This window comes from Thunnus albacares, chromosome 2, assembly GCF_914725855.1.
Source record: "Thunnus albacares chromosome 2, fThuAlb1.1, whole genome shotgun sequence".
In the NCBI taxonomy this organism is placed as follows: domain Eukaryota; kingdom Metazoa; phylum Chordata; class Actinopteri; order Scombriformes; family Scombridae; genus Thunnus; species Thunnus albacares.
The window spans coordinates 7810692-7823267 of record NC_058107.1 but is presented as its reverse complement, the minus strand read 5'-3'; the positions used below and the strand labels follow the sequence as shown (position 1 = coordinate 7823267).

The window sequence follows — 12576 nt, the reverse complement described above, 5'->3', positions numbered from 1 at the left end:
TGAGGGGTGCAGTTAATGCTGATCTGATGTTAATCCAACTGCGACTGAGGGAGAGAAGAGCTAATCCCCCAACTTTCCTTGAGCTCCTGAAAGAAGTTCGTTCAGAAGAAGAATATGAATCTTCTCGAGCAAAGCTGAACCATTCAGTGTATACAGTTCACACCAAGCTTCAAGAAGAAAACAAACACTCAGAGATACAGAGTTTGAGAGCTGAAATTAAAGAAGTGAAATCAATGTTTGCTGCGCTCTCTACACGGGACAAAGAGACACAAAATGAGAACTTTCAAACTAAAGTGAGAAATGTCCCAGAGACTAATGCTGATCCAGAAGTGATAGCTCTGAGGAAACAACTGAAACAGTTACAACAAAAGGTGAACTCCAGATTACCTCAATCGTCTACACCTTCTCCCACAGTGATGACTGTAAACACTCAAAATAGACAAGGAGCTGAGACAGAAGAGCGTTTCTGCTATCGCTGTGGCGAAAATGGACACATGGCAGGGAAGTGCAAAAACCCTGAGAACCAAAGCAAAGTGATCCAAAGACTCATTCAAGCTCTCAAAAAGGCTAAGACCCATAGCACTCAACCTACTACTGATGTCCCCTCACCCAAAACTGACTGCACTGTGAGGAGGAGTGTAGTAGATCAGCTTGCCCCAACAGGCATACCAGAGGGTCTAATAGGGCCACCATCTTTGGAGCCTCTGAAAGTTAATGGACATTTGTGTGATGCATTACTCGACAGTGGCTCAAGAGTTAGCATCATCTTTGAATCCTGGTACAGGAGACATCTTGCTGATACTCCTATTCGCCCAGTAAGTGACCTTAACATTTGGGGTTTAAGTGACTCTGATTACCCTTATCTTGGCTACGTGGCAGTGGACCTAGAGTTTCCCAAAAAGGTAGCGGGTACCCCAACAGCCCTGTCAGCCCTGGCTCTCATTTGCCCCGATCCACCTGGTCCTGATCAGACACCTGTGATCCTCGGGACAAATACCAAGGCTAACCTATCCAAGCGGCTAGCCCAGCTGCGTGACGATAGAGTTGAAGGCACTGTAGCCCACGCCTTTGGCATACAGAACACTTTCCCAGAAACAGTGAAAGAAAAAGCCATTGACTTGTCAAATGAAGAGGATGACGAAATAGGTTGTGTAAAGTTGGAGGGTCGAAGCTCACTTGTCCTACCTGCAGGTGGCAGCATTAAAGTAGTCTGCAAAGTGGTGCTTGGAAAGTCCCTGCCAGATGACATCTTGATAGTAGAGGCCTCCAGTACAGCTACTCTCCCATTAGGCGTCATGCTCCAACCTATGGCAATACCCAGTAATGCTGTGGACATTAACCGGCTGACAGTTGTGGTTCATAATGAGTCGCAGAAAGAAGTGACCATTCCTGCCGGTGCTGTCCTGGGTCACCTATGTGTAGCTGATGTGGTTACCACAGTGCCAAAACAAAAGCCAGAGACTGAGGATGCTTTTGATGTCAGAATGATCGACTTTGGTGAGTCACCTGTCCCCGAAACATGGAAAGCAAGGCTCAGACAAAAACTGTCTGAAAGAGCAGATGTATTCTCTCTTCATGAACTCGATGTGGGACTCGCCAAAGAAGTGGAGCACACGATCCGCTTATCTGATTCACGACCCTTTCGTGAACGCTCCAGACGCATCGCCCCTGCGGATATTGACGACGTGAGGCGTCATATTCAAAAGCTACTAGCTGCAGGCATCATTAAAGAGTCCAGAAGTCCATACGCATCGCCCATAGTGGTTGTGAGGAAAAAGAATGGGGATGTAAGGATGTGCATTGACTACCGCACACTAAACAGCCGCACTGTACCAGATCAATACACTACCCCACGCATCGATGAGGCTCTTGACTGCCTGTCGGGTAGTAAATGGTTCTCAGTGATCGACTTAAGAAGTGGTTACTATCAAATAGCCATGAAAGAAGAGGACAAAGAAAAGACTGCCTTTATCTGCCCTCTCGGGTTCTACCAATTTGAGAGGATGCCTCAAGGCATAACTGGAGCTCCTGCAACCTTCCAGCGCCTCATGGAGAAAGCAGTTGGAGACATGAACATGCTCCAAGTAATAGTCTATCTGGATGATCTGATCATATTCGGAAAGACCCTGGCAGAACATGAAGAGAGACTCTTAAAGGTGCTGGACAGACTCAGAGAAGTAGGGCTCAAGATTTCACTTGACAAATGTCAGTTTTGCCAAACAAAGGTCAAGTATGTGGGTCATATTGTGACTGCTGAGGGTGTTGCTGCTGACCCTGCAAAAATCGAAGCTGTGACCACTTGGCCCCAACCTTACAATCTCAAGACCCTACGATCCTTTTTGGGTTTTTGTGGTTATTATAGACGATTTATCCACAACTACTCCTCCATCGTCCGCCCTTTGACTGACCTCACTAAAGGTTATGGCCCCCCTCAGCGTAGCAAAAAGCCAGTAAAAGGGAAGAGAGATGTTTATTTGGATGAGAAGGAGCTGTTTGGAGACAGGTGGGACGAGTCATGCACTGAAGCCTTTGAAAAAATCAAACAGTGTTTGACAAACGCCCCTGTGCTCGCCTTTGCAGATCCTGATAAGCCCTACACACTGCATGTCGATGCTAGCCTTACGGGACTGGGAGCTGTGCTTTATCAGGCATACCCAAAAGGCTTGCGACCAGTGGCGTTCGCAAGCAGAAAACTGAGCTCGTCAGAAAAAAACTACGCCATCCATCAGTTAGAGTTTCTGTCGCTGAAATGGGCAGTTGTGGAGAAATTTCACGACTATCTCTACGGAGCCCACTTTACTGTGCGTACAGACAACAACCCTCTAACTTACGTCCTGACATCAGCAAAGCTCAACGCCACAGGACATCGGTGGCTGTCGGACTTGTCAGTGTACGATTTTAACATTATCTACAGACCAGGTAGAAATAACATTGATGCTGATCTGTTGTCACGCATAGAGGCAAGAGATGAGGAGACGGAATGGCAGAGCATCTCGCAGGCTGGAGTCAAGTCAATATGCCAGCGAGTCGGTGTTCTTGGCCCATCGGCAGACTCCCCCAAGTATGCTGAGCAGCTTGGAGCTCCACCTGACTGCATTCCTGACGTGTATGCTTTCCCCACACGTCTTCAGCTTAACTCACTGGAACAAATGTCCAGGCAGGACTTAATGGCAGCCCAAGCCCAAGACGGCTTGATAGCACCCACCATACAAGCTTTAAAGTGTGGCAAGTGGAAAGACAACCCAGAGTTACTCCCTATGAAAAGAGAGATGGGTAAGCTAGTCATGACTGACGGGTTACTACATCGGGTGAGCACATGCCACACAGGGAGAAAGACACAGCAGCTAGTGCTACCTGCCAAGTTCAAAGCAGTAGTACTCAAAACCATGCACGATGACCTTGGTCATTTAGGAGTGGACAGAGTCACTGACATGATCAGGAGCCGATTCTTCTGGCCAAAGATGTCAGTCGATGTAGAGCAATATGTGAAAAACTGCGGAGAGTGTGTGCTCAGGAAGACTCCATGTCAAAGAGCTGCACCGTTACATCAGATAGTGAGCTCTGGACCTATGGACCTCGTCTGTATTGACTTCCTGTCTATGGAACCTGACTCAAGAGGAGTGAGTAATGTGCTTGTCATAACTGACCATTTTACGAGATACGCCCAAGCTTTCCCCACTCTCAATCAAAAAGCTCTCACAGTGGCAAAAGTCTTAGTGGAAAAGTACTTTGTACATTATGGCTTGCCATCTCGTATTCACTCTGATCAAGGCAGAGACTTTGAGTCTCGACTCATTAAAGAGTTGTTAAAGATACTGGGCATACAGAAGTCAAGGACCACCCCTTACCACCCCCAGGGTGATCCCCAACCTGAACGCTTCAACAGAACTCTGTTATCCATGTTGGCCACACTCAACCAAGAAAAGAAGCGGCAATGGAGTCAGCATGTAGTGCACCTGGTGCATGCATACAATAGCACCAAGTGTGACGCCACGGGATACTCCCCGTATATGCTGATGTTCGGCCGAGAGGCTCGACTCCCGCTGGATGTATGCTTTGGGACATGCCCAGATGGCAAAGTTGACCAACCACATTCTGCATATGTTGCCAAACTGAAAGAGGATTTGCAGACAGCCTATAACCTGGCCACAGAGGTCTCTCACAAGAGACACCAGCAAAATAAAAAGGCATACGACAAGAGACTTAGGTTCCACAAACTAGAACCTGGCGACAGAGTATTGCTGAAAAACCTTGGATTGAAGGGAAAACACAAACTGGAAAATCGCTGGTACAATGTCCCTTATGTTGTAGTGGATAAGTTGCCAAACTTGCCTGTTTACAGAGTAAAGCCACTAAACGTCAAAGGGAAGGTCAAAACATTGCACAGAGATAATCTCCTTCCCATAGGAGATCGAGTGAGGATACCAGTGCAGGAGGAAATGGAGAATGTTCCAAAGAGACCTGTGACTCGAAGTCGTGTCCCCAACCGACACAAAAGAAACTCCACAGATCACACTGTACAAAGAGAAAGCCATACCTTGAGTGATTCTTCTGATCTGGAGTGTGAATGGCCGACCAAACCCTATAGGGAGCTAATGGGAAATCTCTTGCGAAGGAGAGAAAGACATAGTGCTGAAGGATCAGAGCAGTTGGAAGTCCTCAGTCCTTCAGAAGAGAGTCACTCAGAGAGAGACCACTCTCCTGTAGAGCATGTTCCAGATGTCCCTCAAGCAACCGACTCTGAGTCAGGACCACTCTCCAGTGAAGATGAGCAACTACCCTCGAGCTGTTCTAATGTACATGTGACACTAAAGCCAAGTAGGCCAAAAAGATCATTGAAACCAGTTGTAAGACTTACCTATGATGAGCTAGGAAAGGTCAAAGATCAACCCATTACCATTGTACATAGAGGGGTTACTATAAAAATTGGTAAGCACTAAGCTGGGTCTCATAATCTCACCCTTAATACTTTGAGTAGAAACTTAAGTTAAGTTTTGTAATCTGATGAGGACATCAGACGTTTAAAGGGGGGAGGGTGTAACCCTGTTAAAAAAGGGACAATAAATAGTTTAAATATGTCCATGTTTGATAAAATGTGATTAAAAGTATTAAGAATAATATTTCATGAAGGTTGATAAAGTTTGTTTAAAAATAGTTTAATAAATAAGTTTAAAAAGTTTAAAAAGATTCAAATATGCACTTTAAGATATTTCATGTTATTTTGAAAAGTCTCAGGGTTAAAGAGGAAGTACCGATTGAGAAAAGTGTAATTCTGGTAATTAATTGGTTAAGATCTGGCTAAACAGGAAGTGTGTGTATTTTGTTGTGTGAGCGAGAAACTTGACATGCAAGAGAGAGCGCGCGATACGGAGCAGAGAAGGGAGAACTGCCTGGCGTTTAATATGTTACAGTAAAAAAGTATGCAGAGTACGGACACTGTTTATGAATAATAGGTAGAGATAAACGGACAGTGAGTCTCAAAGGACTGTTATTCAGTGCAGCACCGTGTTCGAGTTTAAAGGAGTACTTTGGCAAAGAGTGTTCAACGAGGAGCACAGCTAACAGCTAATGTAGCTCACATTAGCTTAGCTACGGACTTCATCTGCGTGCAGCTAAACCAGCTACTCAACTGGTGAAGTTAGCCTGCGGTGTGCCGGACCTGTTCAGTGTGATCTGCGGTGAGTTCTACCGGGAGAGTGGGAGAAGTCATCTGCAGCCGACGTGGCCGCAACACGCTGGTCCTGACAGGAGGAATCGTCTACCTCATCCCATGTATCAGCAACCCGCTGGTATCGCACAGGGGACGAGGAGTACGCCATTACGGCAGTGAGTTGCCATCTGTTTTATTTCAGCGCTTTAGCGTGAAGCAGCCATTTTGTTTCTGGCTACAACGCACACAAGCATCGCTTCAGGCCTGCATCATTAACACTGGGTACCCATATCCTTTTCAGTTAGTTATAACTGCCGGCTTTAGGTGTGTTTCATTATTTGGTGGTTTTATAATGAGTGCACTCAAAAGGGGTATTTGAATATTAAGAAACTGATCATTTAAAAGGTACTGAAAAGTCTTTTGAACTTGAGTGTTATTTTTGTGTTTTATTTTCATTATTAAAAGAATATTTGTGTTTACATTTACAACAGTAAATCTTTAAAACTTACTTTTTTCTTGTCATTTGTATAAGTGTTGGAGAAATAGTACTGTTGATGTTTACCGACATATTGAGAGTACTTTTATTTCAATTGGCAAGTGTTTAGGAGAAAGGTATAAACTTAAAGGATACTTTAATTCTTATTTCATTTATCTACAGTTTGATTAAAAACATTAAAAATTAGTATTAAAACATTCAGTGAGTAAATAAAAGTGTCTTACATTATAGAATAAATAGAACTTAGTTCACCAATATTATATTACAGTGTACTTGTCATTCAGTATTAGTTAATCTTAAAGAAAGAGATTTCTAAAACATAAAGAACTTGGGAAGCGTACCTCATAAAAATAGACCAGCCGTCTAGAGGGCGCTACACATGTTTGATAAGACTCCCAGCCTGAACACGTCTAAATAGCAATATTCAGTCAGTGATGAAAACTGGCTCCATAGCGCCCCCTACGACATTTCAATGCAGCAGCCCCTGCAGCAGGCAGAGTAGGTGAGGATGTGACGTTAATTTCCCCTTGCACTGTCTGAAAACAGCTCAGGGGTCCGTTTCACAAAGCAGGTTCAACAAACTCTGAGTCTAATCCTGAACTCTGAGTTGATCTACTCTGAGATAGAAAACTCTGAGTTTCCGGTTCCAGAACAGCTGATTTGAGTCAGTTTAATCAACTCGGAGTAGTTTCACCTGGAGTTAAGCGCGTGCACCACAACTATAAAAAGCCAGCATCAATGGAGCCCCGATTCAACGAGTCACCATGGCAACGGGGAAGAGGATGGCTGCGTTTTTCGCCCCCCTAGAACTAGACATCTTAATTCGCTCATACGACGAGTTTGAGCATGTTTTCAGAAAGAAGTGCAACACCGCTGCAGCTGCAAAAGAGAGGGAGACGGCTGCTGCTCGGTCATTGCGTAAGTTTAAATGTAGTCCTTTGTAATCACAATAATATTACAGAGGAAAACTGCTTGAATGGTGGCCTATTAATTTATTTCATTTAGGTCCAAGCGCACTTGGCAGCAGTTTAGGATGAAATTTAAAAACATTGTTCAAACAGGTGAGACCTCGGCATAATCTCATGGGGGTACCTCATTTTGATCATGTTTTACATTGTAAAGTAAATATTAAGTGGCTGTTTGACTGTGCAGTTGTTTTATCCCCAACATAATGCTGGTTTCACACACATAAATGTCTTCTCATCTACATCATGTTCTGTTAAATAATTAATCCTATTTAAACTAACACAGACTTCTACTCAGCCAACAGAAAGAAGGCAGATGTCCGTAAAACGGGTGGTGGTCCAGCACCGCCACCTCTAACGGAGGCAGAGGAGCTGGCCCTAAGCCAGAATTTAGGAAGGCCAGTGGCTGGCTCCGACATTGTACAAAAAACTTTTGCAAACCATTTGCAAAGAAACGCAGCGCAACACACAATATCTGCTGGGATGTGAGAGCATGACTACGATTGGTAATGTTGCAAATGTAAAGACGGCTTAGGTTGTGTATGTAGATGATGGACTGTGACGTGAAATGGTACCGCTCAAAAAGATAATGGCTGGAAATGCTAGAACATCTATGCGTGGTCTGATAACCATCTCTCGACGAATATTTAATTCTCTGCGCAGTAATGCTGCACCTTCATCCACGGGATCGTTATCAAAAGGACATGCCATGTTAGTGAAAAAAAGTCGCCACTTACTGTGCCTAATGGACTTCTAATATACTGACTCTGATTTTTTTTTTAATTTATTTATTTTTTTTAATGATTTCTTTAAATGACAGACGGCAGAACTAGGCTACGCCAAAACTCGCCTGCTGCCTGAATGAATGAGGAAATCAAATGGAGTGTGTGGCTCTGAAAGAGGGCGGAGACTGAGAGAAAGTCGAGGTTCATTGATAAAAACCTGGTCCCGACCAGGTTAGATTCATAGAGTCTGTTGCTACGGTAACTGACCGAGAGCTTAAGTTACCCCTCTCTCTGAAACAGGCTAGAGTTATCCCTCTTTCTCTGGTTTGAGTTACCTCCCTTTTTGAAACGGAAAACTCAGAGTTTCCCTCATTTCAGGGTTAACAGACTCTGAGTTTTCACTAAACCTGCTTTGTAAAACGGACCCCAGGTCTGGGGACATCTATATGCCCGTGACAGAAGCCCTTCACCAGCGCCGAGCCCCGACATACGCAAGGACGCGAGGGCCCGATCATCGCTGCTTGCAGCTTTAATTCGTCTTTATTTTGCTTGCTGGCGGTGGTGTTGGTGACGGCCCAGGACTTAGGTTGCTTTAATCGGGTGGAGCAGTTAGAGTTTTTGTAAGGAGGTAGCGGTCCATCCTGGCAGCGAACTTCACTGCAGGTGCAGCAGGAGAGCAACACCTCTGTCAGGTATCGTAGTGCGTAGTGTGAACAACAGCGCTGTTTGTGTTTGTGTGTTGAAATTGAAATCAAATTAATTAGATGAAAATAAAATGATGGCATCATGTAGAATTAGGATATTGACCTAAACTGGTAAAGATAAAATTATTTTTTTCGAATTTTTGGGGGCAATTTCTGCCCCTCGATCACGGTTTTTAGGTTTTTCTTGGGGCATTTTTGCCCTTGCCCCCCGCTAATTTCCGACGCTGGTAGCGTGTAGAGGAAACCTCCTCTGTCTCCACTGATAGTATTCCAGGAAGATTCACACTGTGTGGACCCTGCAGACACGTGAGGCAGATTGTATTATCCATACAGTCTGAAAGATGTGGTGCCTTACTTTTTCTTGATTGAACTTACAGTTTATTTGATCCTTTATTTGTGAAGTGGAAAACTCCTAAAACCTTGAAAAACAAACACTTCTCAAAAAAACTTGGATGAACAGCATCTAAGTATATATCTTTCTTGGAGATTTAAAACTCAACAACAAAAACAACTGACATATATAGGGTATTGAAACATGAGACTGTTGTCAGTGTTTAATGTTACACTGACTGCATACCTCCAGAGAGTGGTGGGGTTCCAACATCATGTGCCTATTTAATTGACACTCACACCTCACACACTCAGTCTTGATGACTTGACCTGCTCCATCTGACTGCCAACATGAAATTCTCTTACCCTGCTTCTTCTCTAAAAGATTATTCTATCATTCCTGTTTTACACATTCCATACTATATCTCCATCACTGCAAATATCAATCGTAACCAGCCTCTAAAGAGAGATCATTTAACTTGTTTTCTGTGCACAACACAGTGTTTCAAGAATCCCCTTGAATGAAAAAAAATCAAATGAAATCTGAAATGATTATGTTAATATGGTCAACAGTGATCTGCCTTATTGTGTTTTGTTTCCTCATTAGTGAGTAAGTCTAAAGCCCACAACATCATTAAAGAGTATATATCTCACCACACTGAACTATCAAGACGAAGCCAAAAGATGCCGTCTTACCTGCTCTTTGATCTCCTGCAGCTTGTTGCTCTGTTCGCGGATGTCATGAAGGAGCTGCAGTGCTTTGTCATCTTCCTGCGACACTTCCATCCGAGCTTGTTCCAAACTGCGCTTCAGACTCTGAAACCAACACATACGTACTTACAGTCAGTTGATAGTTCATTACACACACCCAGCTAAAACTAATGCCGTCTAATACAACAGCCCTCCAATACATGTTACATTTATGAAAGTTATGATGTGCAGTTTTTGTTGAAACTGTTTTGAAGAGGTGCGGCTTCCACTTCATATCCATTTTGGAAGTTGTAGTTGATGATGACACAGCTTCCCACTCATTTGAATGAGAAAGTGTGCTCAAACTTTTGACTGGTACTGTATGTACACAGACATGTAAAAAAAAAACAACAAAAAAAAACAAAACGCATGCGCACACACACACACACACACACACACACACACACACACACACACACACACACGGATATTTGGATCAAGTGAAACAGTCCATGTAGTGTCCACTGTAGTAACTACAGGGCTACTCACACTGCATTCTGTGATGTAGGTTGCCAGGTCCTGTTCCAGGATGGTCCTCTGGGTCTCTGAGGCCTTCAACTCTATGTCTTTCTGCTGCAGCACTGACTCAAGGTCAGACATCTTCCTCTGGACGAGTGAGATCTCCTGCTCAACCTGGAGAAAAGAAAATAGTATGGATCTAACATTTCTCTGACAGTTTAGTGTCATTTAATGAATCTCTAGGGCCTGTGGATGCCAGCAGATACTTTTTTACAGCGTCCCTTGAGAACATAGCTGTGTGGAGGATATGTTCTTGTCTGAACAACAATATTAGTAACGATACACTTGTAATGTCTGTGTGTGTGCATGTGAGTGAGTGAGTGAGTGAGTGTACAAGACTGTTCTTGTTTGGTGGCACGTCATTGGACCAGTGGACCAATTAGATGTGCCATTATAGCATTACAGGGCCTGAGGAGCATTGAAAACCAGAGAAACAGCAGGGCTGGCAGCACAGTCACAGATACACAGTCACAGCACTTAGTGTATGACACCACTAACACACAGTCAGAATGCAGACACATGTTCACAACAACACAGTGTCACAGAATCAGGCTGCAGCCAGTTAAAGCTATGGGTCAACACTGTATTGGACTTAAGAGTCACTGGACACTCCTCAAAAAGATATGCCATTTCTAACACATTTAAGAGACAGATTAAAAGATGTGACATATAAGTTAATTTCACATTACATTACGTGTACATTTCCAATTATTACTGTATTCACAAATTCAGTAGATTTCTGTTGATTTTTGCATTTCTATATGATCCAATGCACTGCTACTTCTATCTTCATCTTTCTTGCTTGAGCATATGGAGATAATGTTAAGGCTGCATTGGACAATTTCATGTCACGCTGAGATGTAGGTTTTAAATCACACAGACTTTATCACCTAAAAATCGTATAACAACAGGCCAGTTAAGTTTGCTCTTGTTAGATCTAAATTTATATTTTAAGTCTATATTTCCCTAAATGGATTCACTAAATAGAGTTACTTCACTGTCAATACATTCAAAGTTGGGAAGTTTTCACATGCATCAATGCAAACTGCTGGCTGTACTGAACCACATTCTAAATTTTACAAAGACAAAATAAATCGTCAATACTGAATGTTCCAATGTGAATACAAGTCAGCAGAGGTGTCAGCAAATCCACCAAAAGATTATCTTTACCACAGAGGATGAACACATCTAACTGCAAAATCACATGGTAAACAGAGGTTGCTTGGCAATACGGACACTGGAATGACATTATTGAACAAAATGGATAATGACTGCATGTTTTCTTTTTGATCACTTATGAAAATGATGAATATTTTTTGTAAAAAGGTAAAGTAGTCTATGAAACATTAAACTATGATTTGATATTCACTAATGGTGCATGCTCTCCATAACAGGGCATTAAACCATATCTCACATATTGCTAATGTGTTGTGCTGATTCACAAATAATGTTAATTAATTATTTAATTACTTTTTTTAAGTGTTCAATCATTTAGATCAACCTAGCTTGATCATATATCTTTTTAAGCATCTTACTACCACAAGGCTGAAGTTGGCATCCGATTCACCGCCTCCGATTGGAATTTCCCAGTCCACCTTAAAATTGGCATAACACCTGTAGATGGCGTTGTTCGGTCATTTTCGAGCTAATTCATGAGGTGAATAAGTAACAAATAGTGGGGAAATGAAATGAGGATGATTAGTAGACTGAAATTGTCCTAAATTTTGATCATTTTAACTGTAGCATATTTTTCTTTTTGCCCTTACTCATGGTAAACTGCTTTTCAGTCTTATTGCTATCTCTGCCTATTTGCTGTGGGCTTAACTGCTCAGTATTAAAAAGTCTAAACAAACTAATACTCCAGTATGACAAGAAATGTCAAAGGGTATCATAATCTTGAGTTTTATTCATGTTTACTTATTTTTTCTTAATGATCTCAAACCCTTTACTCTATTTGAGAAAATAGGGCAAAAAAAGGTGATTTCACTGCTTTTTTTCCCCATCCAGACCACATACTTAGATCAGAAACCACTATACTTAGACCTGTCAAACCTGGACTAAATTATCATGGAGACTCCAGAGAATCAATAAAACACAGTTTCAGATTTGTGAAACCTTTATTCTATTTGTGAAAATGTAAAAAAGGGCGATTTCACTGATTTTCTCCCATCCAGACCACATTAGAACAGGTCCACATCAGAAACCACTATACTTAGACCTGTCAAACCTGGACTAAATTATCACAGAGACTCCAGAGAATCAATAAAACACAGTTTCTGATTTGTGAAACCTTTATTTTATTTGTGAAAATGCAAAAAAGGGCAATTTCACTGATTTTCTTTAATCCAGACCACATTAGACAAGGTCCAGATCAGAAACCACTATACTTAGACCTGTCAAACCTGGACTAGATTATCATGGAGAACCCAGAGAATCA

General features: G+C 42.5%; 1 protein-coding gene across 11 annotated transcripts in view; it reads right to left on the bottom strand.

The window, feature by feature from the left end:
* LOC122990719 (citron Rho-interacting kinase) overlaps positions 1-12576 on the bottom strand; it is a 62399-nt gene that overhangs the window by 39272 nt on the left and 10551 nt on the right. For all 11 annotated transcript variants that reach the window (XM_044364172.1, XM_044364206.1, XM_044364186.1 and 8 more), the window contains exons 3-4: positions 10110-10253; positions 9567-9686 (exon numbers count right to left, since the gene is read on the bottom strand). In XM_044364172.1, the coding sequence (XP_044220107.1) occupies positions 9567-9686; positions 10110-10253 (264 nt within the window). The remainder of the gene's footprint in view (positions 1-9566; positions 9687-10109; positions 10254-12576) is intronic.